Raw genomic sequence first — 22,711 nt, 5'->3', positions numbered from 1 at the left:
GGAACGGTGTTCCTCACCAACAGCCAATGAAATTGCAGGGTGCCAAATACAAATCAACAGAAATCTCATAAATAAAATTTCTCAAACATACAAGTATTAGGCACCATTTTAAATATAAAATTCTCGTTAATCCAGCCACAGTGTCTGATTTAAAAAATGCTTTACAGCGAAAGCTCCACAAACTATCATGTTAGGTCACCACCAAGTCACAGAAACACCCAGCCATTTTTCCAGCCAAAGAGAGGAGTCACAAAAAGCATAAATATAGATACAGTTAATCACTAACCTTTGATGATCTTCATCAGATGACACTCATAGGACTTCATGTTACACAATACATGTATGTTTTGTTCGGTAAAGTGCGTATTTGTATCCAAAAATCTCATTTTACATTGGCGTGTTACATTCAGTAGTTCCAAAACATGCAGTGATTTTCCAGAGCCACATGAATTTACAGAAATACTCATTATAAATGTTGATGAAAATACATGTGTTATACATGGAAATATAGACAAACTTCTCCTTAATGCAACCGCTGTCAGATTTATTTATTTTTTTTGCGGAAAAAGCATAATCTGAGTACGGCACTCAGAGCCCAAAACAGCCAAAAGAAATATCCGCCATGTTGCGCAGTCAACATTAGTCAGAAATAGCATTATAAATATTCACTTACCTTTGATGATCTTCATCAGAATGCACTCCCAGGAATCCCAGTTTGACATAAATGTTTGATTTGTTCCATAAAGTCCATCAATTATGTCCAAATAGCTTCTTTTGTTAGGGTGTTTGGTAAACAAATCCAAACGCGCGTTCAGGTCCAGTCAGATGAAAAGTTCAAAAAGTTATATTACAGGTCGTAGAAACTTGTCAAACTAAGTATAGAACCAAATCTATAGGATGTTTTCATCATAAATGTTCAATAATGTTCCAACCGGAGAATTCCATTGTCTGTAGAAAAGCAATGGAACGAGAGCTACCTCTCATGTGAAATGCGCGTGACTGAGAACGAGGCTGCTGCCAGACCCCCTTAGTCAAACAGCTCTCATCCGGCCCCCCTTCACAGTAGAAGCCTGAAACAACGTTCTAAAGACTGTTGACATCTAGTGGAAGCCTTAGGAAGTGCAAGATGACCCATATCCCACTGTGTATTCGATAGGGGCTGAGTTCAAAAATGACAAACCTCAGATTTCCCACTTCCGGTTTGGATTTTTTCTCAGGTGCTTGCCTGCCATATGAGTTCTGTTATACTCCCAGACATCATTCAAACAGTTTTCGAAACTTCCAAGTGTTTTCTATCCAATACTAATACTAAATGCATATATTAGCATCGGGGACTGAGTAGGAGGCAGTGTACTCTGGGCACGCTATTCATCTAAAAGTGAAAATGCTGCCCCTCACTTCCCAAAGAAGTGTTTAAACCATCAAGGCTAACGCTAACACCACTGTTAAACCATTAAGGTTAACGCTAACACCACTGTTAAACCATTAAGGCTAACGCTAACACCACTGTTAAACCATCAAGGCTAACGCTAACACCACTGTTAAACCATTAAGGCTAACGCTAACACCACTGTTAAACCATCAAGGCTAACGCTAACACCACTGTTAAACCATCAAGGCTAACGCTAACACCTTTGTTAAACCATCAAGCTGACACATTTTAGAGCTAGCAAATTATTATTATTATTATCATTATTACATAAAGGAGCATAAATGAGCTGTCTGTGGTAACCATACTATCACTATTTTTTATTGAGAAAAGAGTAGTTCAGAGACTAACATAGGCCTTCCACTAAAAGATTAATCGCTTCAAAACAGAACTCACTGACCCCACTTTGGTCTCAATAGTATTTCACATTCCCCCTCCAACATGCATTTATCGTCAATCTACTCCTACAGTATAACTTCTCACCGAGGCTTCCTTCCAGAGCCTAGTTAAGATATTACCTGAGGTATTCAGTTCATGAAGACTGTGTCAAACACTATTGTGTAATAGCTAATTCCAACATAATTATGTTGTATGCAAATAAAACAAATCACGTGAACAATCTGGCCAAACGTGGAGAAATGTATCTGTGTTAAAAATACCAGTTTGAATATCAGGACTTAAAAGCAACCAGTGTTACAATTGGTTACTTCAGTGTTTAAAAGGAGTCTATGAGCAGATCACAGCCCTGCATCGATCCTCTCTAAAAATCCTTCCGCTATGTGAAGCCTTACAGTGAAGTGCCGTTATGTCAAAGGAGAGAAAGTTCATGTTGACGATAGAATTAGAATTAGTGCCTCGTGTCACAACGGAAAGCACTTTAATCTTATTCATGAAATATATCCACTTTACTCTTCTCTCACTTGGCTGTATGTTTTATATGCTAGACATCGATATGCTGCTGCTTGCGTTTGTCTTTTCGGTTTGTAACCCAGACTAGTTTTAATGTAATGGGTTGATGTGTCAGCCAGACTGACTGACTGAAATGTTTCCTAGGTGGGTCGTTTGTTCTTTCGAAGGTCTCTAAACTCCTCTCGGTTCTCTTCCCACTGACGCACGGACGCACGCACGCACAATTCTCTGGCTTGCCTAGTGTCCCACGTTGTTTGTCCCCCCCCTGTCGGTCGGTCAAGTTCCAAATCAGTCCGACTCTCATTTCCCATTTTTGTTCTGTTGAATAACACCACAGGCAGCTTCCTTCTCTCGGGTTATTAGACTCAGTCAGTCAGGACCATCATCTTCTGTGTCCCCATATAGTGCACTACTTTTGATCAGATCCCTATGGGAAACAGGGCGGGTCGTTCAGGCCTCAGGTGACCACGACCCTCTCAGTCAGTACGTTTGTTCCACTTCTTCTATCAACCTGAAATGATCTGTAGCCAACTGTCATTTGTCACGCTTGGCAAAGGCGGCTATTTTGTTTGTCTGATTGTAGGTTGTTTGTTGAGTCAGAGAGGTTTGGGAACATGTTAAACATATGTCTCCTCATGTCTATAAAGTATTTTTCACCAGAAGCCAGAGCAAGTAGTGACAAGCCTGGATGGCAGTCTGTCTCGTATTGTTGTAGCCTACTTGTTATTGTTTTGGTAGGTCAAAGACGCAGCATACTAACCACCTAAGCCAAGTGCAGATAGACGATACCATTTGGGGCTATCCCTCTGGTCTTTCACGGCTGTACTCTCACTCAGTAGTTAGGACCCAAGTGCAGATAGACGGTACCTTTTGGGGCTATCCCTCTGGTCTTTCACGGCAGTACTCTCACTCAGTAGTTAGGACCCAAGTGCAGATAGACGGTACCTTTTGGGGCTATCCCTCTGGTCTTTCACGGCAGTACTCTCACTCAGTAGTTAGGACCCAAGTGCAGATAGACGGTACCTTTTGGGGCTATCCCTCTGGTCTTTCACGGCAGTACTCTCACTCAGTGCTCTTGTTAGTCCAGTCTCTTGTTTCCTGAAGTCAGGATGATTAGAGCTCATTACCACTCCCTGGTTATTTGCTCTGGGGTCGTCTCTATGCTCTGGGGATGTCTCTACAACACACACCACGTCCCCCTTGACCTGCTCCCAGGAGCCTCTGGGGCAGCTAAGTGTTTTCTGTCTAGATTGTGTAAACAGTTGAGTTTTACCTGGAACCCAAAATGGTTCTCCTACAGGGACAGACAAAGTTCTAGGTATAACTTGTTTCTAAGAGTATAGGGTTAGGGTTCTGATCAAGAAAAACTCCTTGGCCCTAGTTATGGGTAACACTCCCTTCTAGTAGCCCCCCCCCCACCCCCCAAGGGGTAATGCTCCTACTTTACCATGTATCCGGCAGCTACTCTTGTCACTGTGCTAACTAACGTTTAAGTAAGGATATTTCCAATTCAAGATGGGAAGGAAGGGACGGGACGGGACAGAGTGAAAAGTGAGGAGCCCAGTACTCCTGCCCAGTATTTGGGCAAAAGTGGAAAGCCCTAGAGTAACCCCAGCTGCGGAGTGCGAAGCAGTAGTGTGCTGAGCTGACTTCAACTGGTTTTTAAGCGGAGATGACTTCTCTGGAATGTTCTGACCCAGTGAACACAATAGCCCCCTGAGCGGGGTAGACTGTGTCCACGATATGTCTCCCCCTCACTGTATCACTCCATTCTGTCCATGCCAGTATATTAGTATAATATTTCTATTATACCATAGTATTGAGGACTTTACAGTTTTCATCCAAGTAACGCTGTGTATTTGGAGTTTCCCCAGATAATAGACGATAATTTCTCTATTCAAGATGATGAGTTTCGACTCTAAATCACAATTCTATCCGTAAAAACATATTTCTGTCATTTTTTGTTTCTAATCATGCAGCGCAGTGTTCCTAGGCAGTCTGTTGATTGTGCATTCCCATCATCCCATACCAGGTTTCAAGCTGAAGGACTTTCTCCGTGATAAGGAGACCTTATCGTCGTTCCTGCATCGCAACGCCTCCTTATCCCATCACGCCGTCCAGCAGATTGTCGAGGCTGACCTCAACCTAGAGAAGGTAAACATATTGACTGTGTGTGAAGAGAAAATAGAAGGCTGATCTCTCCGTTTGTCACCACATCGAGTACCTTTTTAAAAGGCAGTCACACATGCCATGACCTTGGTTTGCTGGTATCGGACCGACCGTAACTATATATACCGCGAGACGGCTAAACTCGTAACACCGTGTAATGAAAGGGGGATGAGAACCAAGTCTGTGGCTCACGTCATCCTCTTTCTCGGGGAAAAGAATTAAGCTCAGTTTCAGCAGATATTCATCACTGTCTGTATTTGGAGGGCAGTAGTCACATGACTTTTGCTCCGCCCTCCATCTCTCCTCCATCTTCTGTCTGCCTCACAGTGAGCATGTGCGGAGAGGGGCTCACACGCATGCGGTGGATCTATTAACTGTATTCCACCCCCACTGTAGATGTTTTATTACCCATCAGCCCCCCCCCCCTCCTCTCTCTGCCCTTTTTCCACAGACAGTCTCCCCATGCATGACTGAAAAGCTACACTGTGCACATTTTTCATATGTTTAGTTGTTGACCATGTTGTGCGATAGCTATGGCCATGTGGAAATGTAGAATAATGAAATTTGATTTTATTTATGGTTCATTCCACAAGCAAATATCTTCCTGGAATAGAATTTTTTTTAAATATTGGGTTTCCAAAGTGTTTCTGATAGGTTAGAAATAACGTTCCCCAAACATCTTTGTTTGAGTCATAGGAACATTTTAGAACAGTTTGGTAATGCCTCTAGAGGCAGTAATACTACGAGCAGTGACATGACAACAGCTTTCCTGTGATGATATATGATTCAAAACATATTTGCCAAATCATTCCTGACTAGGCATTCATCGTGAAAGTTGTCACAGTTAAAGCATGAAATCACAATTCTCCCCGACATCCTCGCAACACATTTTCTTTTTCCGTTTTCTCAACTGCAAGAACTTGATCCCTGAAATGTAATTTAATGTTATCTACCAGGTCCTGATTGGAGGTTTCGGCGTCCATCTTAGAGATATGTGTAACACCACTTCTCTGGAGGAGTTTGTGACCATCTCCGACAAGAATGTGTCACGGCTCACTCAAGATATCATCTGCAAGGCCTCCCCTGATTGGCTGAACAAGGCCCAGGACCACTTCCTGTCCAACCTGGACTTCCTGAAACCCATACGGGTAAGAAACACTTAAAATACTAACAGTTTTTAAAACTTAACACTTTAACACCAGGGGCTTTAACAATGAACACTTTAACACCGGGGGCTTTAACACTGAACACTTTAACACCGGGGGCTTTAACACTGAACACTTTAACACCGGGGGCTTTAACACTGAACACTTTAACACCGGGGGCTTTAACAATGAACACTTTAACACCGGGGGCTTTAACACTGAACACTTTAACACCGGGGGCTTTAACACTGAACACTTTAACACCGGGGGCTTTAACACTGAACACTTTAACACCGGGGGCTTTAACACTGAACACTTTAACACCGGGGGCTTTAACACTGAACACTTTAACACCGGGGGCTTTAACACTGGGGGATTTAACAGTGTACGCCTAATAAGACAATGCTATAGACCTAGCTAATCTTAATTTGTTCAATGAATGTATTATTAAATGATTGGTCAGTCAGACAAACTGAATAGGCTATTCCCTTTTGCACTCACTTTCACACACACTTTATGACGGGATAATTTAGCCTGCTGACACCAAACTTTCTTTCTTCTGATAAAGAGAACATCATGTTCCCTGGCATGATTACCATTTAGGGTCAGGACTTACCAATCCCTGTTTCTGTACAAGGTTTCTGTTCTTATCGCATAAGAAGAATAAATCCTGTTCCGGTCACAAAACATTAGATTGACAATGAATGCGTCCCTTGTCCCTTTCTTGTAATGGGGGGTTGGGGAGGCTGTGAACCCTGTTGTGGCAAGTGTCTGAATATAGACTTTTGGCACTGGCACTGGCACTGGCACTGGCACTGGCACTGGCACTGGCACACACACACACACACACACACACACACACACACACACACACACACACACACACACACACACACACACACACACACACACACACACACACACACACACACACACACACACACACACACACACACACACACACACACACACACACACACACACACACACACACACACACACACACACACACACACACACACACACACACACGGACAAAGAAAAGTTAGTTAGTTCATTTTCAACAATACAGTGAATAGAATCCCTCTACACTTCAGATGACCGTCACACTTGGATGCAGATAAAAGAGTGGTCCATTTTAGCTGACCCAGTTTCGTTAGCTCAGTCAGAACTCTCAGTCCGGGTTGTTGGGACAAGCTTTTGGAAGGTGCCCAAGTGTACAGAACAGTCTGCCAATACAAAACGCTGTCGCAATGGTCAACTGACACGGGAGGAAATGTCATAAATAGTTGTTGAAATATCGCACCGCTGAATCAGCCGTAATTTCAAGCCGATGTAAAAGCGAGACTATTTGTCCTGAAAAAGACTAATAGGTTTCCCTCCCTAACAAAACAGATCAGGGATATTAGACGAGGGGTTTGAATAAATAACCCCTGTTCTGAATAGGCCCTGAACCAATATCCACATCATACCACTACACATAAAATTAAGCCTTGCATTAGGCTTGCATTCTAAGTGGTACACTAATATGGACAATGGATCACAGCAATATTGAACCTATAAGGAAAGCTGACCCCAGACCTGTACTTTAATGGCTAAGGTGCGCTGAAATGGCACACTTTTCCCTATGTAATGCACTATATAAGGAATCAGGTTCCATTTCAGAACCACTTTAGCAACTAAGTACTGGTCTGGGGTCAGCTGTGAGTGTACAGCAGCTCACATTTCAGCGGGCCTCTTGTGACAGTCAATAACAGATGAGGTTGAACAGGAAACCCTCTCTGAAGTGTCCCTGGAGCGTATTTGTTCTCATGTCTTTTATCCCCCCCTACCCCCTCTCTCCCCGTTCTCCCTCATCCTCCTCCCCCACAACAGAAGGACGTGAAGTCGGACCCTGAGGTCGTCCAGAAGGTATCCGCGGCAACCGACGGTCTGCTGGAGAGCTTGGGAGCGCTGGCTGTAGAGGTAGGTACTGTCAGGCACACACACACACACACACACACACACACATAGACACACCACACACACACCACACACAAGCTTACATGTATGTTTCGATGTACATTTCTGGGTATGCATCTGTTTTGGATCGTCTTAAACAACCTTTGAAGCAAACTGCCTTATCAGTGAAATCATTTGAATGTCGGCCGAAAACAACCACTAAGAGAGCCATCAGTTGTAGTAGTGGTCGGACAAAAACAGGTCCTCCCACTACACAGCGTTGGACCTCAATGTGCAAACAAAACCAATCCAACCCCTTAATAATAAACAAGCTAGCTTGGTGCTCTGGCCCTCACAAAATGGCCGCCTCAAATGGCAGTAACCCTGTCATTTTGTACACAAGGGTAGTCTTTCACAACAAATAGACTGTTTAGTGTCAGCAGTCCAGTTGGTACCAGTCCAGGTCAGGACATGGCCGGGTGCACGCTGACACGGTCGCCAGTTGTACGGCGTTTCCTCCGACACATTGGTGCGGCTGGCTTCTGGGTTAAGCGAGCTGTGTGTCAAGAGGCAGTGCGGCTTGGCACGGTCGTGTTTTGGAGGACGCATGGTTCTTGAACCTCGCCTCTCCCGAATCCGCACGGGAGTTGCAGCGGTGGTACAAGACTGTAAACTACCAATTGGGTATCACGAAATTGGGGAGAAAAATAGGTTTTAAAAAAAGTACAACAACAAAAAATTCAAGGAAAAAAACAAGTACATGGCTGGGGAACGCTAAGAGACTTAGCAGGATGTGCTAGGGCAACAAACAACAATAGATCACCTAGTCACGAGACTCTCTGCCCCCCTGCCCCCTCTTCTCAATCGCTCTCCCTTCCACCTCCCCTCTCTCCAGCCACAGTACTGCTGAGTTGGCGGAACGTAAGGAAGCCGTCAGCTGTGGGAAAGAGAGGTCTTTCCCACTGAAGTGTTTAGCATACGCTCTCTGGCAAAACTGTATGTCAGGGGAAATCCATGGGCAGAGACAAAGACATGTCCCTTCAACTAATGATTGAATGATCCCCTCCCTACTCAACAAGTCCAACAAGCAGCAATGTTACAAGACAAGAGAGGCTACCGGTATGAATGTCTCAAAAACAGAAAAATACACTTTTTCCACCCTTATTTTACCTCAACCACAGCTTTTTGCCGTTAGCTGCTCATGTTCCCTGGTGTGAGAGGGGAGAAGCTTAGTTAGCCTTGTTGCGGACTAGCGGTGAGCTGCCTCGGCTCTGAGACATAACCTTTAGTAACCTCTCTTCGGGCTGGAGGTGCGAGGGGTTGCAACAGAACACTGCCTTCCTCAAATGACTCGGCCTGTTTGCATGCTATATGTCTGGCCCGCGGGCGTGAGGCAGAGAGACAGGGACAGACAGAAAGAGAAAGAGCGAGGCCTTTCTCTGTCAAGGTTCTCACGGTATACGGAGAGCTCTACTTGAGGTGGAGAGGAGAGAAATCCTCCCTCCCTCCCATCTCCTCCCACTGGCTGCACTGTTTTTTCTTTCTTTGTGTGTTTTTGGACGGAGCTGAGGAAGCATGTGACTTGCTGAGGCGGCTCCCCGAATCAGCTGCAACCACCGACCCTGAGGGCGGAAAGCGGATCTCATAGTTCGCTGGAATGTCTTTGTTATTCTAAACGATTACACCGCTCTAAGTGATTACACCGTTCTGAACGATTACACCATTCTAAACGATTACACCGTTCTAAACGATCACACCGTTCTAAGTGATTACACCGTTATAAACGATTACACCATTCTAAACGATTACACCGTTCTAAGTGGTTACACCGTTCTAAGCGATTGCACCGTTCTAAACGATTACAGCGTTCTAAACGATTACACCATTCTAAGTGATTACACTGTTCTAAGTGATTACACCGTTCTAAGTGATTACACTGTTCTAAGTGATTACACTGTTCTAAGTGATTACACCATTCTAAGTGATTACACTGTTCTAAGTGATTGCACCGTTCTAAACGATTACAGAGTTCTAAACGATTACACCATTCTAAGTGATTACACCGTTCTAAACGATTGCACCGTTCTAAACGATTGCACCGTTCTAAACGATTACACCATTCTAAGTGATTACACCGTTCTAAACGATTGCACCGTTCTAAACGATTACAGCGTTCTAAACGATTACACCGTTCTAAACGATTACACCATTCTAAGTGATTACACCGTTCTAAACGATTACACCATTCTAAGTGATTACACCATTCTAAACGATTACACCATTCTAAGTGATTACACTGTTCTAAACGATTACACCATTCTAAGTGATTACACTGTTCTAAGTGATTACACTGTTCTAAGTGATTACACTGTTCTAAGTGATTACACCGTTCTAAACGGATTGTTAATTAAAGGATCAGCGTCAATGAAGATATGTTAAGTGTCGGAGGGTCTCAAGTCGTCTCCTTGTGGCAGAAAGCCACAAGAACTGTGCAACAATATCCAGTCTGTTTCATTTAATCACGTGTCACATGATATTATCGAACGAGGTTGGATAATAAAGCCAACATATATTTATAGTTCCAGAAAGATGCTGAGTTATAACTACTGACCTACCTGTTCTCAGTCTCAAATGACAAAAGATCTTGTCATGCATAGGTGCGTTAGTTTTAGCTCCGTCCACCGTCTTCACCGTGTTTTTCTAAGATAACCAGCCGCTTGGCCAGTGAGTCCACTGTGGCTCCTTTTATTAGACAGGTTACTCTCTCTTTCTATCCGTTGTGCAAACACTGATATGCGCACCCAGAGCCTGTCTCACTCTCAAGCACACAGGTCAGCCTGGTTTTCCCAACCTCACTTTCACACCTAAAGACCCAGATTAGCTCAATACTCAATCAAGAAGGGGACCATGGCGCTCTCCCAGAAGTGTGGTTAGTGCGTATAACCCGGGAATCCAGAGACGCATGAAGGTGCGATGGGTCCGCACTAAAAAAAAAAAGTTCAACTCTCATAGAAGTTGTGAAGGTTTTTTTTTTTAAAGGTTTAAATGTTTGTGTATTGTCGGCATGTTTGACCTAGAGTGCACTGTGATCCCGTTGCTATTCGAATTTATTACCGGACACAGAATTCTCACAAGTAGTGTTGACTTGAGGAGAATAAGGATTTGAGTATTTAAAATGTTGTTTTTTTAAAATCCTTTACTGAAAATATGGGAGGGGGATTGCACAATAGACCACAAAAGCCACATGTTTTCAACATGTTCAAGGCTACCATGCCAATTGAGTGTGTGTGTGAGACAAGAACAATTGCTATATTTGTCCCAGGCTGTTAGGACAAGTGTTTTTCACCTTATGTCTAACAAAGTCTGTTTCCCAAATGGCACCCTATTCCCTATATAGTGCACTACTTTTGACCAGGGCCCGTTGCAGCCAAGGACTCCTACCTGGAATAGCTTTCATTAACTCTTTGAACTCACACAGTACATTGGTTCTAGAACATGTCAGAGTGTTGGAGTAAACATGTCTCAACATGTCTTTGGCACATGTTGTAATCATGTGTTGACATGACACATATATACTGTACTATGAAAATACTTTAATTTACGCATACACAAAACACAGTAGAACACAATACACAAATACAAGAGTAAACATTCTAATAAATAGGTACAAGACAAAATCCTAAATAATATGATTCAGAAGATTCAATAGATTTAATAGTTTCTTAACTGTACATGTTCCTCTCCTCTTCCTCTAGCTGGCCAGTATGAAGAGTTGGAAGGAGATGCGTAACGAGATCCTTTACCTGACGGCCAACGCCACGGGCTCCCCCAGCCACATGTACCAGGCCGTGTCCCGTATCGTCTGTGGCCACCCCGAGGGCGGCGGACTGAAGATCAAGTCGCTCAACTGGTACGAGGACAACAACTACAAGGCCCTGTTCGGTAACCGTGGCGGCAACGGCAGTGACGACGAACCCGTGTCCGCCTACGACAACACCTCAAGTCAGTCCTTGGGTCAACTCCCTGCTCTACAATTCATTAATAGTTTTTACTTGTATCAAATGCGGATCCATTTTGTTAATCATTTTATAGTAGAAAAAAGGAATCTCTACACACTTCAATCAGATGCAATTTCAGTTTGTAATTTTTGGTAAAGCTTTTAACAGTTTTGGAGGGGGGGTACAGGATGTATGGACACTAGTGTATTCCTCCCTGGTGTTATCACAGAGATAGCTACCGTAACCCTCTTCAAAGTGTATAGGCTACTGGATACTCTGCCTACAGTGGTGTGATATACTAACCTGTGTCCGTCTGTCCTCCGCCCCTCAGCTCCGTACTGTAACAGCATGATGAGGAGTCTGGAAGCCAGCCCCGTCTCCAGGATGATCTGGAGGGCCCTGAAGCCTCTCCTCATGGGAAAGATCCTGTACACCCCCGACACTCCCGCCACACAGAGGATCATACATGAGGTGAGAGACTCTAACTGAAGGAACACCAAGAAGCCTGCGTGAAAAGGAACCTACACATAAATGTTTCTCTACTAACTCGGCATTGAGGCCAGGCAGCCATTATAACCATCTCCCTCCCTCCCTCCCTCTCTCTCTCTCTCTCTCTCTCTCTCTCTCTCTCTCTCTCTCTCTCTCTCTCTCTCTCTCTCTCTCTCTCTCTCTCTCTCTCTCTCTCTCTCTCTCTCTCTCTCTCTCTCTCTCTCTCTCTCTCTCTCTCACTCACTCACTCCACTCACTCACTCACTCACTCACTCACTCACTCACTCACTCACTCACTCACTCACTCACTCACTCACTCACTCACTCACTCACTCACTCACTCACTCTCACTCTCTCTCACCCTCTTTCTCTCCTATCTCTCTTTCTCCCCACCCCTCACCCAGATGAACAAGACGTTCCAGGAGCTGGGTATCCTGAGGGACCTGGGTGGGATGTGGGAGGAGATGAGGCCTAAAATCTGGACCTTCATTGAGAGCAGTGAGGAGATGAACCTGGTTCGGGTGAGTTTCTACTCTCATCTGATCTCATAGTATTTACAGTTGTACCTACAGTATACAGTAGCTACAGTCGATCTGTTGTCATGACACCAACAGCATCGGGCACTGTAGAAGAGCACATAAAACAGAAAATAAGGTTCCGCGTATAGGTTTAGTGTTGATAGGGTTTGAGTCTGCTAATGTGATCATGGTTCCTATTAGCCTAAAAGAAAGCAAGGATCTTTTAGATTTACCCAGAGCGACTTAGTTAGTGCGTTGATCTTGAGATGGCTAGGTGGGACGACCACATATCACAGTCATAGTAAGTACATCAATAAAGTAGCTACCAGCAAAGTCAGAGCTATGAATAGAGGGGTATTTGAAGTGCAAGCACTTTGAAGTTAAAGAACCCTCAGACAGTCCAAGCAATACATCATTTGCTGTGTGGTTTATTACTATTAATTGACAAGATTTCCATCATCGTAAGTAAATATTACAGTCAGAGTGCCATATAACTGCAGTATGCTGCAAATACTACGTCCAAAATAAACTGCAGTAATTTTGCAGTGTAACTGCAGTTAGCGTGCAGTATATTCTACAATGGTTGTGTCCAAAATACCACAGCAACTGCAGTTACTGCACTTTTACTGCAGTTTCAGAACTTTCCTATTTTTTTTTTTTTTGTTGCAACGGGTTAGAAAAGAGGGGACAGTGTTTTCGGTGTACACACAGTGGGTTTATCGTTTTGAGAATCAGACATGCAGTTGGAAGGGACAAGCAACGACGATATTACATGATTGGATTCATGTTCATTTAAGGTAACTGTAGGAGACAGGATCTTTCCGTTTCTTACCGAGGTAGCTACCTAACATGGCTCCTCCTCATGCTATTAGAATAGCCATGGTCCTGCCAGCAATGTATATCACCAGTCCCATAGTGCCTCACAGTGGTCGAAAAATATATCAAAAACAAATGACAAAAATGAACTCCCAGAGGCGTTTTCTCCATAGCAATTCATCTTGTGGTATTTTTAGTGGCTTCCAGCTAAGGTGGCCATTAACCACAACGGCTTGAAATTGACTTATCATTACATAGTACTTTGTGGTGGGAGTGGTATTGATAGGAGACCTCTGATAATAGATACAGGCTAATTGATAGGATGGATGAAGGATATGAAGGGATCAAAGAACAAACGGTCAAAATTGACAGTTTAGACCATACATTGTCTTTGTCTTATTCTCTTTTGTATTTCCATATATATATATATATATTATTAGTCTTTTAAAAAATGTAACTGGTGGAAATGCTTATGAGAGAGCTCCACACTACACAAATAATTATAGGCAACCAATACGGCATCTCTATCGGAATCTATATCTACCTGTTACCTCCTTCCTGTTTAGACGCTGCTTCAGAACAACGCCAGTGCCCGCTTCTTCAACGGCCGTCTGGCTGGCACAGAGTGGAAGGTGGAGGACGTGTCCCGCTTCCTGACCAAGGCTGCGGAGGACCAACGCCCCGCCGGCTCGGCCTACACCTGGAGAGAGGTGTTCGGCGAGACCGACGACGCTATCAAGACCATCTCCCGCTTTATGGAGGTGCGTGTGTTGAGCCCTTCTCAAAGGCAGATGTTCACTTGGATGACACGAATAAGACAATTTGCGTACCGTAGGTGGAATTGGCCAACGTTCTATAGTCTACACTCCCATCTAATTCTGTCGGCTCAGTTCAAGGTAAAGGGACATGGGATGATAAATAAGCAGCTGGTTGGTTTCTGTTAACGCTGAGCTCCCAATAGATCGCTTGGTCATTCTAAGCCTTCAGGTTCCCTGGGAACATCACAGTTACCATGCCTTTGTACATCGAATCAATTTAACACAGTTTAGACTTTGGGACAGTTTGTCAGTGTCTTACGTAACCCTGCTTTCTGTAGCTAAATGCTGATCGATTTTATTGGCTTCAATGAAAGGGTAACTGTTGTTGCCCATGCCAGGGTTAAACGCAATTAGACAAGCTAATGATTTTCCATTCCAGATAATTCTAGTTGACACATACTGTCTGAAAATAGTTTTGGGGGTCCAAATAGGCCTTGGCTGGGTGACGCTGGTCCTTTCAAAGTATGGGAGTCTTGAAATGCTGGAGGCCAAGACCTTCAACAGTCATGCTGGCTTATGCGTTTTGCGGTATTAGTGCAGCGTATCACTTTAACACATTTCTACCTTGCCAATGGCCATTTCAATAAGTGTTTCAGTGTGCATTTGTCAAAATGAGAAACCAATTCAAATTTGTAATTCATTTGTACAAGTCATTTGAAGTCAAGCGAGTAGTTATTAGCCTGACAACCCTTCTGGTATCCCTCCGCAGTGTGTGAACCTGGATAAACTAGAGCCAGTGGCCAATGAGGAAAGACTGGTCAACAAATCCATGGGTCTCCTAGACAACCAGAAGTTCTGGGCTGGGATAGTGTTTCCGGACATCGCCCGTAGCAACAGTTCTGACCTGCCGGGTAACGTCAACTACAAGATCCGCATGGACATCGACAACGTGGAGCGCACCAACAAGATCAAGGACGGGTAAGATACATGACGTAACAAAAATGTTCCTACGACAACTCTGGCTGGCCAAATCAAATTGGCTCGCAGGTTGTATTTGGCCCATGGGGCCGCCGGTTACCAAGGGTCCAGTATGTTGTAATAATGTATTAGACGCCAATCCTGAATATAGAGTAGATGAACATGTCTTCCTAACTTTCTACCCTGGTCTCTCTGTAGTTACTGGGACCCTGGTCCCCGGGCGGACCCCTTTGAGGATCTGCGCTACATCTGGGGTGGTTTCTCCTACCTGCAGGACGTTATTGAACAGGGCATCATCAGGGCAGTGACGGGCAGTCAAGAGAAGACTGGAGTTTACATCCAACAGATGCCTTACCCCTGCTACGTAGACGATATGTAAGTAGCATTGTAGAGACTTGGAGAGACACTGTTTTGTTTCGCCAGGATGAAATATTATAGTGTATAGGTGTATAACACAATATAAAATCATGCCATAGCAGAGCAGAGCACAAGATAAGACAGCAGAGCATTTCACAGCATAGAGAGACACTGTTTTGTTTAGCAGAGCAGGATGAAATATTATAGTGTATAAGACAGTGTATAAGACACAATTTCATAAAATCATGCCATTTCAGCAGCAGCAGAGCACAGGATAAGACAGCAGAGCATTTCACAGCATAGCAGAGCAGAGCACAATATAAGACAGCAGAAGACAGCAGAGCATTAAGACAGCAGAGCATTTCACAGCAGAGCAGAGCAGATAAGACAGCAGAGCATTTCACAGCATAGCAGAGCAGAGCACAGGATAAGACAGCAGAGCATTTCACAGCATAGAGACAGCAGAGCATTTCACAGCATAGCAGAGCAGAGCACAAGATAAGACAGCAGAGCATTTCACAGCAGAGCAGAGCAGAGCACAAGGATAAGACAGCAGAGCATTTCACAGCATATAGCAGAGCAGAGCACAAGATAAGACAGCAGAGCATTTCACAGCATTTCAGCAGAGCACAAGATAAGACAGCAGAGCATTTCACAGCAGAGACAGCAGAGCATTTCACAGAGCACAAGATAAGACAGCAGAGCATTTCACAGCATAGCAGAGCAGAGCACAAGATAAGACAGCAGAGCATTTCACAGCATAGCAGAGCAGAGCACAAGATAAGACAGCAGAGCATTTCACAGCATAGCAGAGCAGAGCACAAGATAAGACAGCAGAGCATTTCACAGCATAGCAGAGCAGAGCACAAGATAAGACAGCAGAGCATTTCACAGCATAGCAGAGCAGAGCACAAGATAAGACAGCAGAGCATTTCACAGCATAGCAGAGCACAGGATAAGACAGCAGAGCATTTCACAGCATAGCAGAGCAGAGCACAAGATAAGACAGCAGAGCATTTCACAGCATAGCAGAGCAGAGCACAAGATAAGACAGCAGAGCATTTCACAGCATAAGACAGGATAAGACAGAGCATTTCACAGCATAGCAGAGCAGAGCACAAGATAAGACAGCAGAGCATTTCACAGCATAGCAGAGCACAAGATAAGACAGCAGAGCATTTCAGCATAGCAGAGCAGAGCATTTCAGAGCAGCAGAGCATTTCACAGCATAGCAGAGCAGAGCACAAGATAAGACAGCAGAGCATTTCACAGCATAGCAGAGCAGAGCACAAGATAAGACAGCAGAGCATAGGATGGCAGAGCAGAGGCAACAAGCTCCGATTAGTTGTTAACACTGCCTGCAAAAGTACGGTGTATCTTTAATCATTTTCATGATTTCCTGATTCCTCCGTGCTCCCTCCTCTCCAGGTTCCTGCGGGTGATGAGTCGCTCCATGCCTCTCTTCATGACCCTGGCCTGGATGTACTCTGTGGCCCTCATCATCAAGGGTGTGGTCTATGAGAAGGAGGCGCGGCTCAAAGAGACCATGAGGATCATGGGATTGGACAACGGCATCCTGTGGCTCAGCTGGTTCATCAGCAGCCTCATCCCCCTGCTCATCTCCGCCTCGCTGCTGGTGGTCATTCTCAAGGTGTGTGTGGAAGCAGACACACACACAGAACGCACAGAATCCTTACGCAATCACGTACACACCCAATTCACCCGGTTTCATAATCTCATCCGTCTCCTCCGTCCAATCAGATGGGGAACCTGCTTCCCTACAGCGACCCTTGCGTGGTCTTCCTGTTCCTGGCTTCCTTTGCTGTGGTAACCATCATGCAGTGCTTCCTCATCAGTACCATCTTCTCCCGTGCCAACCTGGCGGCGGCCTGCGGAGGAATCATCTACTTCACCCTCTACCTGCCCTACGTCCTCTGTGTGGCCTGGCAGGACTACGTGGGTTTCGGGGCTAAAGTCATTGTGGTGAGTTCAGATCGCTAATACACTCTTTTGTTGTCGTGGTAATGTTGAAATGGGGATTGCGATGGAGGTGGGTTTGTGAAACGCTCTCACGTGATGACGAGCTACCTTGCCCGAGACCTGAAGACTGTTCAAATCTATTTCTTTCACTTTTTTGTTTGTTCTTTGTCATGAACATAGTCCTCTTTAAAACTTGTATTCTATTCTCCCGTCTTTCTCCAGAGCCTGTTGTCCCCTGTGGCGTTTGGGTTCGGCTGTGAGTACTTTGCCCTGTTTGAGGAGCAGGGAGTGGGTATCCAGTGGTCCAACCTGTTGTCCAGCCCCTTGGAGGAGGACAGCTACTCCCTCACCACCTCCATCTGTCTCATGCTGTTTGACTCCTTCCTCTACGGGGTCATGACCTGGTACATCGAGGCTGTCTTCCCTGGTGAGCAGCAGCCAGAGGAAGTCATGTCATTTGATGAACCTGTATTGTTTTTGAGTGTGTTCCCAAGCATAGCTACACACATTTTCTTATGTCTACCAACGGTATTAGGCAAATAAAATAGACCAGACAATAAATGTCACATTATGAAACGTCATATTATATTGTACCTAAAGGAGTGTGTATTTTTACTCATCATGTATGATGCCTGGTACTCCCCTTTAGGCCAGTATGGGATCCCCAGACCCTGGTACTTCCCCTTCACCAAGTCCTACTGGTGTGGAGAGAAACAAGGGAAGAACATACAAGAAAGAAAGGAAGGAAATGCGGAAGGTAGATTTAAAAAAGAAAACGGCTTTAACGCTCTATTGATGGATTTAACACTTAAAAATATATATATAATAATCATAATTATTGGGTGATTTTGATTTGAGATATTTCAGATGCAAATTTAGCCTTGTTTCGCCCTCAGCTGTGTGCATCGAAGAGGAGCCGTCTCACATCGAGCCTGGTGTTTACATCAAGAACCTAGTGAAGGTGTATAGCCATGGCAACAAGCTGGCTGTGGACGGGTTGACCCTGGGCTTCTACGAAGGGCAGATCACCTCTTTCCTGGGGCACAACGGAGCCGGCAAGACCACCACCATGTAAGGCCTAGGATCAAAGGGTTTCTTTAAAACCCGCATCCAATCCCCTCGATCCCTTACATAACTAGACCAATCATATGCTTCGATCCCGACACCTCCCGTCACATAGCTGTAGCAGGACAGCTTATGGGGTTTATACACCTTTTATCAATCTAGAAATGTTAAGCAACTTAATTGAATTTGATTGTAAGGGCAATCTTTTGTTTGGATCGTTATTAGCGTCGGGACAGACACAATGAAAACATTTTGACACGTTAAATACAGCAGTCCGATGCAATATGAGTACATAGGAAATGTGTGAAACTAAACTGTGTTGAGTTAAACTGTGTTAATTGACAGGTTTGGTTGTGCGTTCTCCCTGGCTCTGATAGGTCCATCCTGACGGGTCTGTTCCCGCCCACCTCTGGCACCGCCTACATCCTGGGCAAGGACATCCGCTCGGAGCTCAGCGCCATCCGACAGAACCTGGGCGTCTGCCCGCAGCACAACGTTCTCTTCAGCATGTAAGTCATCACTACTGTACTAGGACTGTAATACATACTCACAGGGGTTGCCCGTTTTAGTACTTTACTAGTTCAAGTAAAACAAAATGACTTGTAGTTCTAACTCAAGTTTTCAAGTTAATTCGCATAATACGATTGTAGCTGTTTGTTTATGACTGGCTGTATCTGTTTCTTTCTTCTTCCTCCTCCTCCTCCTCCTCCTCCTCCTCCTCCTCCTCCTCATCCTCATCCTCCTCTGTCCCAGGCTGACGGTGGAGGAGCACATCTGGTTCTATGCCCGTCTGAAGGGTCTGTCTGAGGAGAAGGTGAAGGCTGAGATGGAGCAGATCGTCAACGACATCGGCCTGCCTCACAAACGCAAGTGTCGTAGCAACACGCTGTCCGGTAAGTGTCTCTCCTTCCTGTCGATATAACGACTATATCAGCTGTTGTTAAAAATAGTAGTATTGCTGAGAATAATTTACATTTGGACCCTTAATGATTTCTCGAGTTGACCTTGGCGTTTGTTTTTGTCTCAGGGGGAATGCAGAGGAAACTGTCAGTGGCGTTGGCATTCGTTGGAGGGTCAAAGGTTGTGATCCTGGATGAACCCACTGCTGGAGTCGACCCCTACGCACGCCGGGGAATTTGGGACCTGCTTCTGAAGTATCGTGCCGGTAACGAACTCTACATATAATTTTATTTCTCCTGTGCTGGAGGAGTGAGACTGTCAATTATGCAAACAATTGCTCTGAAATTGTTTGCATAATGGAAACCAGGCAAATGATTGTGTAAATAGGCTAACGGCTAGCTTTATATCCAATCTAATGTCCTCCTCTTGGTTCTAACACCCTCTCTCTCTCTCTCTCTCTCTCTCTCTCGCTCTCTCTCTCTCTCTCTCTCTCTCTCTCTCCCTCCCCCCTCTCTCCCTCACCGCCTCTTGCTCTCGCTCCCCCTCTCTCTCTCCCCCCTCTCTCCCTCACCACCTCTCGCTCTCGCTCCCCCCTCTCTCCCTGCCCCCTTTCTCCCTCACCGCCTCTCGCTCTCGCTCCCCCTCAGGCCGCACCATCATCCTCTCAACTCACCACATGGACGAGGCGGACATCTTGGGCGACCGCATCGCCATCATCTCCCACGGCAAGCTGTGCTGCGTGGGCTCCTCCCTGTTCCTGAAGACCCAGCTGGGGACGGGCTACTACCTGACCCTGGTGAAGAGAGACTTCGACCTGACCCTCAGCTCCTGTCGGAACTCCTCCAGCAGCAGCTCTGTCTCCTACAGCAAGAAGGTGGGCCTCCCTCAGCCGCAACCCCAGGCCCTCACAGTCCTAAAGGTAGATTGAAATGCATCCGGGATGAAGGGACGAAAACCCCCAGATCCCGACACCTCCCGACACACATAAACTTGCGGTGCTCACTTTTAAAGGTAGATTGAAAGACATCACAGTTGTGAGAAATGGCAGAAATGGACATCTATCTACTCACAACTAGAATGTGCTCTGATCTTTTATTCACATAATAACCAAGTTAATCGCCCTGTGCCAGACCAATATATAAATGCTCCTTTTGGGCCTTTTGCTAAAGAGATTTAGTCTGTTAGACGAACGTGTGTTGCTCTTCTCTCTGCAGGAGGACAGTGTTTCCGAGAGCAGCTCTGACGCTGGACTGGGTAGTGAACCTGAGAGTGAAGCCACCACTATTGGTAAGACAGACAAATGCCTTGTGAGCACCCCTTCATCCCTACAAGAGGGGTGAATTAAACCCTTTGGGACTACCTTTTTGAAGAACAATATAATGATGCTGACGATAATGATGCTGACGATAATCCTTTTGATCCTTATCCTCCTCTCCCCCGTAGACGTAACCATGATCTCCAATGTGATCTTCAAGCACGTCCCCGCTGCCAGGCTGGTTGAGGACCTGGGCCATGAACTCACCTACGTTCTGCCCTACAAGGCGGCCAAAGGTGGAGCCTTCGTGGAGCTCTTCCACGAGATCGACGACCGCCTCTCTGACCTCGGCATCTCCAGCTACGGCATCTCAGACACCACCCTGGAAGAGGTGCGACAAATAAACCAAGCAGTTGGATTTGATTCTTTTTTTCAGATATTTATATTCTTATAAGTGAGTTATTGTGGCAGATGATTATTTTGATGAATGTATGTTGACTTTGGTTCTTTTATTTTTTTAAATGTATTCAATTTTTTTTGTAGATTTTCCTGAAAGTAGCAGAAGACAGTGGAGTGGATGTTGCTGAACTTCCCAACTCTGGTGAGACATTATCATACTTCCCCATTGAAACCCCTTTATAGCAAACACTTAATTTATTCATGTTCCATTGCTCATTATTATCCCGTGACTCAACCTCCTCTATGTTGTCTTTCATTCAGATGGCACCATCCCGGCTCGTAGGCACCGCAGACATGCATTCGGAGACCACCAGAGCTGTCTGAAACCCTTCAACGAGGACGACGCTTTCGATTTCAACGACTCAGAAGGTGACCCAGGTACCATTTATTACCCATGAACCATCACTTCTCTTCTCTCACGTTCCACTGGAATGATGCACTCTTTCGTTACGACTGTTAATTCGCAAGAAGGATCTCATCTCATTTTAAAGCATCATATTTGTGCATTTTGCCCTTGAACACTGTGGTCACTAGTTACAACAGCCACAAAGTCAAAAACTATTTCTACAAATTTCTCTTCTTAAAATGTGAATTTAAACCTAACCCTAACCACACAAACAAGTCTTATGCCTAACCCTAAACTTAAATGAAAAAAAATCATTTTTTTACGATATAGCATTTTTTTTACCATATTTGACTGTGGCAAGTAGTGGAAACCCTCGAACATGTGAGGCTCATTCTGTTTCTCCTCTTCCTGCCCCAGAATCTCGTGAGACGGACTGGCTGGGAGGCTCGGATGGAAAAGGCTCGTACCAGGTCAAAGGCTGGCGTCTGATTAGACAGCAGTTTGTGGCGTTGATATGGAAACGCTTCCTGTATGCCCGGCGGTCCAGGAAAGGCTTCTTCGCTCAGGTAAACTGGACTTCAGAATTATTTCTTTAGGGCATTACAAATAAAAATCAAAGTTGATCAAAGTTGTTAAGTGTTACATTGTAATTCATCATCATTACATGATCTAGCGATGGCGCAGCAGGTATATTTGTACCTTTCTGCATCTATTGTACTGTGCAAGTTTACGCCTAATTTTTACTGGCATTGTGGGTAATTGCCGTGTTGACCTTGGAACCTCTTCGTTTGGCGGGGAAGTAGATCTTAATCTTCAACTTCAAATATTTGTTCCGGTTGTAAACGGAGCCTTGTCCTGTGTTGGTTTCAGATCGTGCTTCCTGCTGTGTTTGTGTGCATCGCCCTCGTCTTCAGTCTCATCGTCCCTCCGTTTGGAAAGTACCCCAGCCTGGAGCTGGAGCCTGGCATGTATGAAGAACAGTTCACCTTCATCAGGTACGACCAACGCTATATATTCCACGGAGCGATATTAGTGGCAGACAAATGTTTTATTCGTATTCATACGTCTTTGAATTCGTAGATGCTTCTCGTGTTCACTCAGTTACTTGAACCGGGGCCAGAAAGCCTGGAAATCAAAGGTCCATGTTCTGTATAGTGTTTCCTACATAGAGGAATGATAACGACACTAACCTCGAACCT

General features: G+C 44.9%; 1 protein-coding gene across 4 annotated transcripts in view; it reads left to right on the top strand.

Annotated features, from left to right (window-relative positions):
* LOC118361860 (phospholipid-transporting ATPase ABCA1-like) overlaps positions 1-22,711 on the top strand; it is a 42,601-nt gene that overhangs the window by 8,955 nt on the left and 10,935 nt on the right. The window contains exons 6-29 of one of the 4 annotated variants that reach the window (XM_052486674.1): positions 4,371-4,492; positions 5,464-5,655; positions 7,528-7,617; positions 11,349-11,595; positions 11,923-12,062; positions 12,485-12,601; positions 13,981-14,175; positions 14,942-15,150; positions 15,349-15,525; positions 16,936-17,158; positions 17,269-17,490; positions 17,710-17,914; positions 18,137-18,244; positions 18,384-18,558; positions 18,930-19,061; positions 19,306-19,445; positions 19,580-19,717; positions 20,100-20,326; positions 20,667-20,739; positions 20,896-21,098; positions 21,251-21,308; positions 21,428-21,535; positions 21,930-22,078; positions 22,383-22,507. In XM_052486674.1, coding sequence (XP_052342634.1) covers positions 4,371-4,492; positions 5,464-5,655; positions 7,528-7,617; positions 11,349-11,595; positions 11,923-12,062; positions 12,485-12,601; positions 13,981-14,175; positions 14,942-15,150; positions 15,349-15,525; positions 16,936-17,158; positions 17,269-17,490; positions 17,710-17,914; positions 18,137-18,244; positions 18,384-18,558; positions 18,930-19,061; positions 19,306-19,445; positions 19,580-19,717; positions 20,100-20,326; positions 20,667-20,739; positions 20,896-21,098; positions 21,251-21,308; positions 21,428-21,535; positions 21,930-22,078; positions 22,383-22,507 — 3,775 coding nt within the window. Of the gene's footprint in view, positions 1-4,370; positions 4,493-5,463; positions 5,656-7,527; positions 7,618-11,348; positions 11,596-11,922; positions 12,063-12,484; positions 12,602-13,980; positions 14,176-14,941; positions 15,151-15,348; positions 15,526-16,935; positions 17,159-17,268; positions 17,491-17,709; positions 17,915-18,136; positions 18,245-18,383; positions 18,559-18,929; positions 19,062-19,305; positions 19,446-19,579; positions 19,718-20,099; positions 20,372-20,666; positions 20,740-20,895; positions 21,099-21,250; positions 21,309-21,427; positions 21,545-21,929; positions 22,079-22,382; positions 22,508-22,711 lie in introns of all 4 variants that reach the window. The other 3 variants (XM_052486673.1, XM_052486672.1, XM_052486671.1) reach the window with 3 other exon arrangements.

The sequence above is a fragment of the Oncorhynchus keta genome, chromosome 29 (assembly GCF_023373465.1).
Source record: "Oncorhynchus keta strain PuntledgeMale-10-30-2019 chromosome 29, Oket_V2, whole genome shotgun sequence".
NCBI lineage: Eukaryota > Metazoa > Chordata > Actinopteri > Salmoniformes > Salmonidae > Oncorhynchus > Oncorhynchus keta.
Note: the sequence above shows the minus strand (reverse complement) of the source record. Positions and strands in the feature narration are given on the sequence as shown.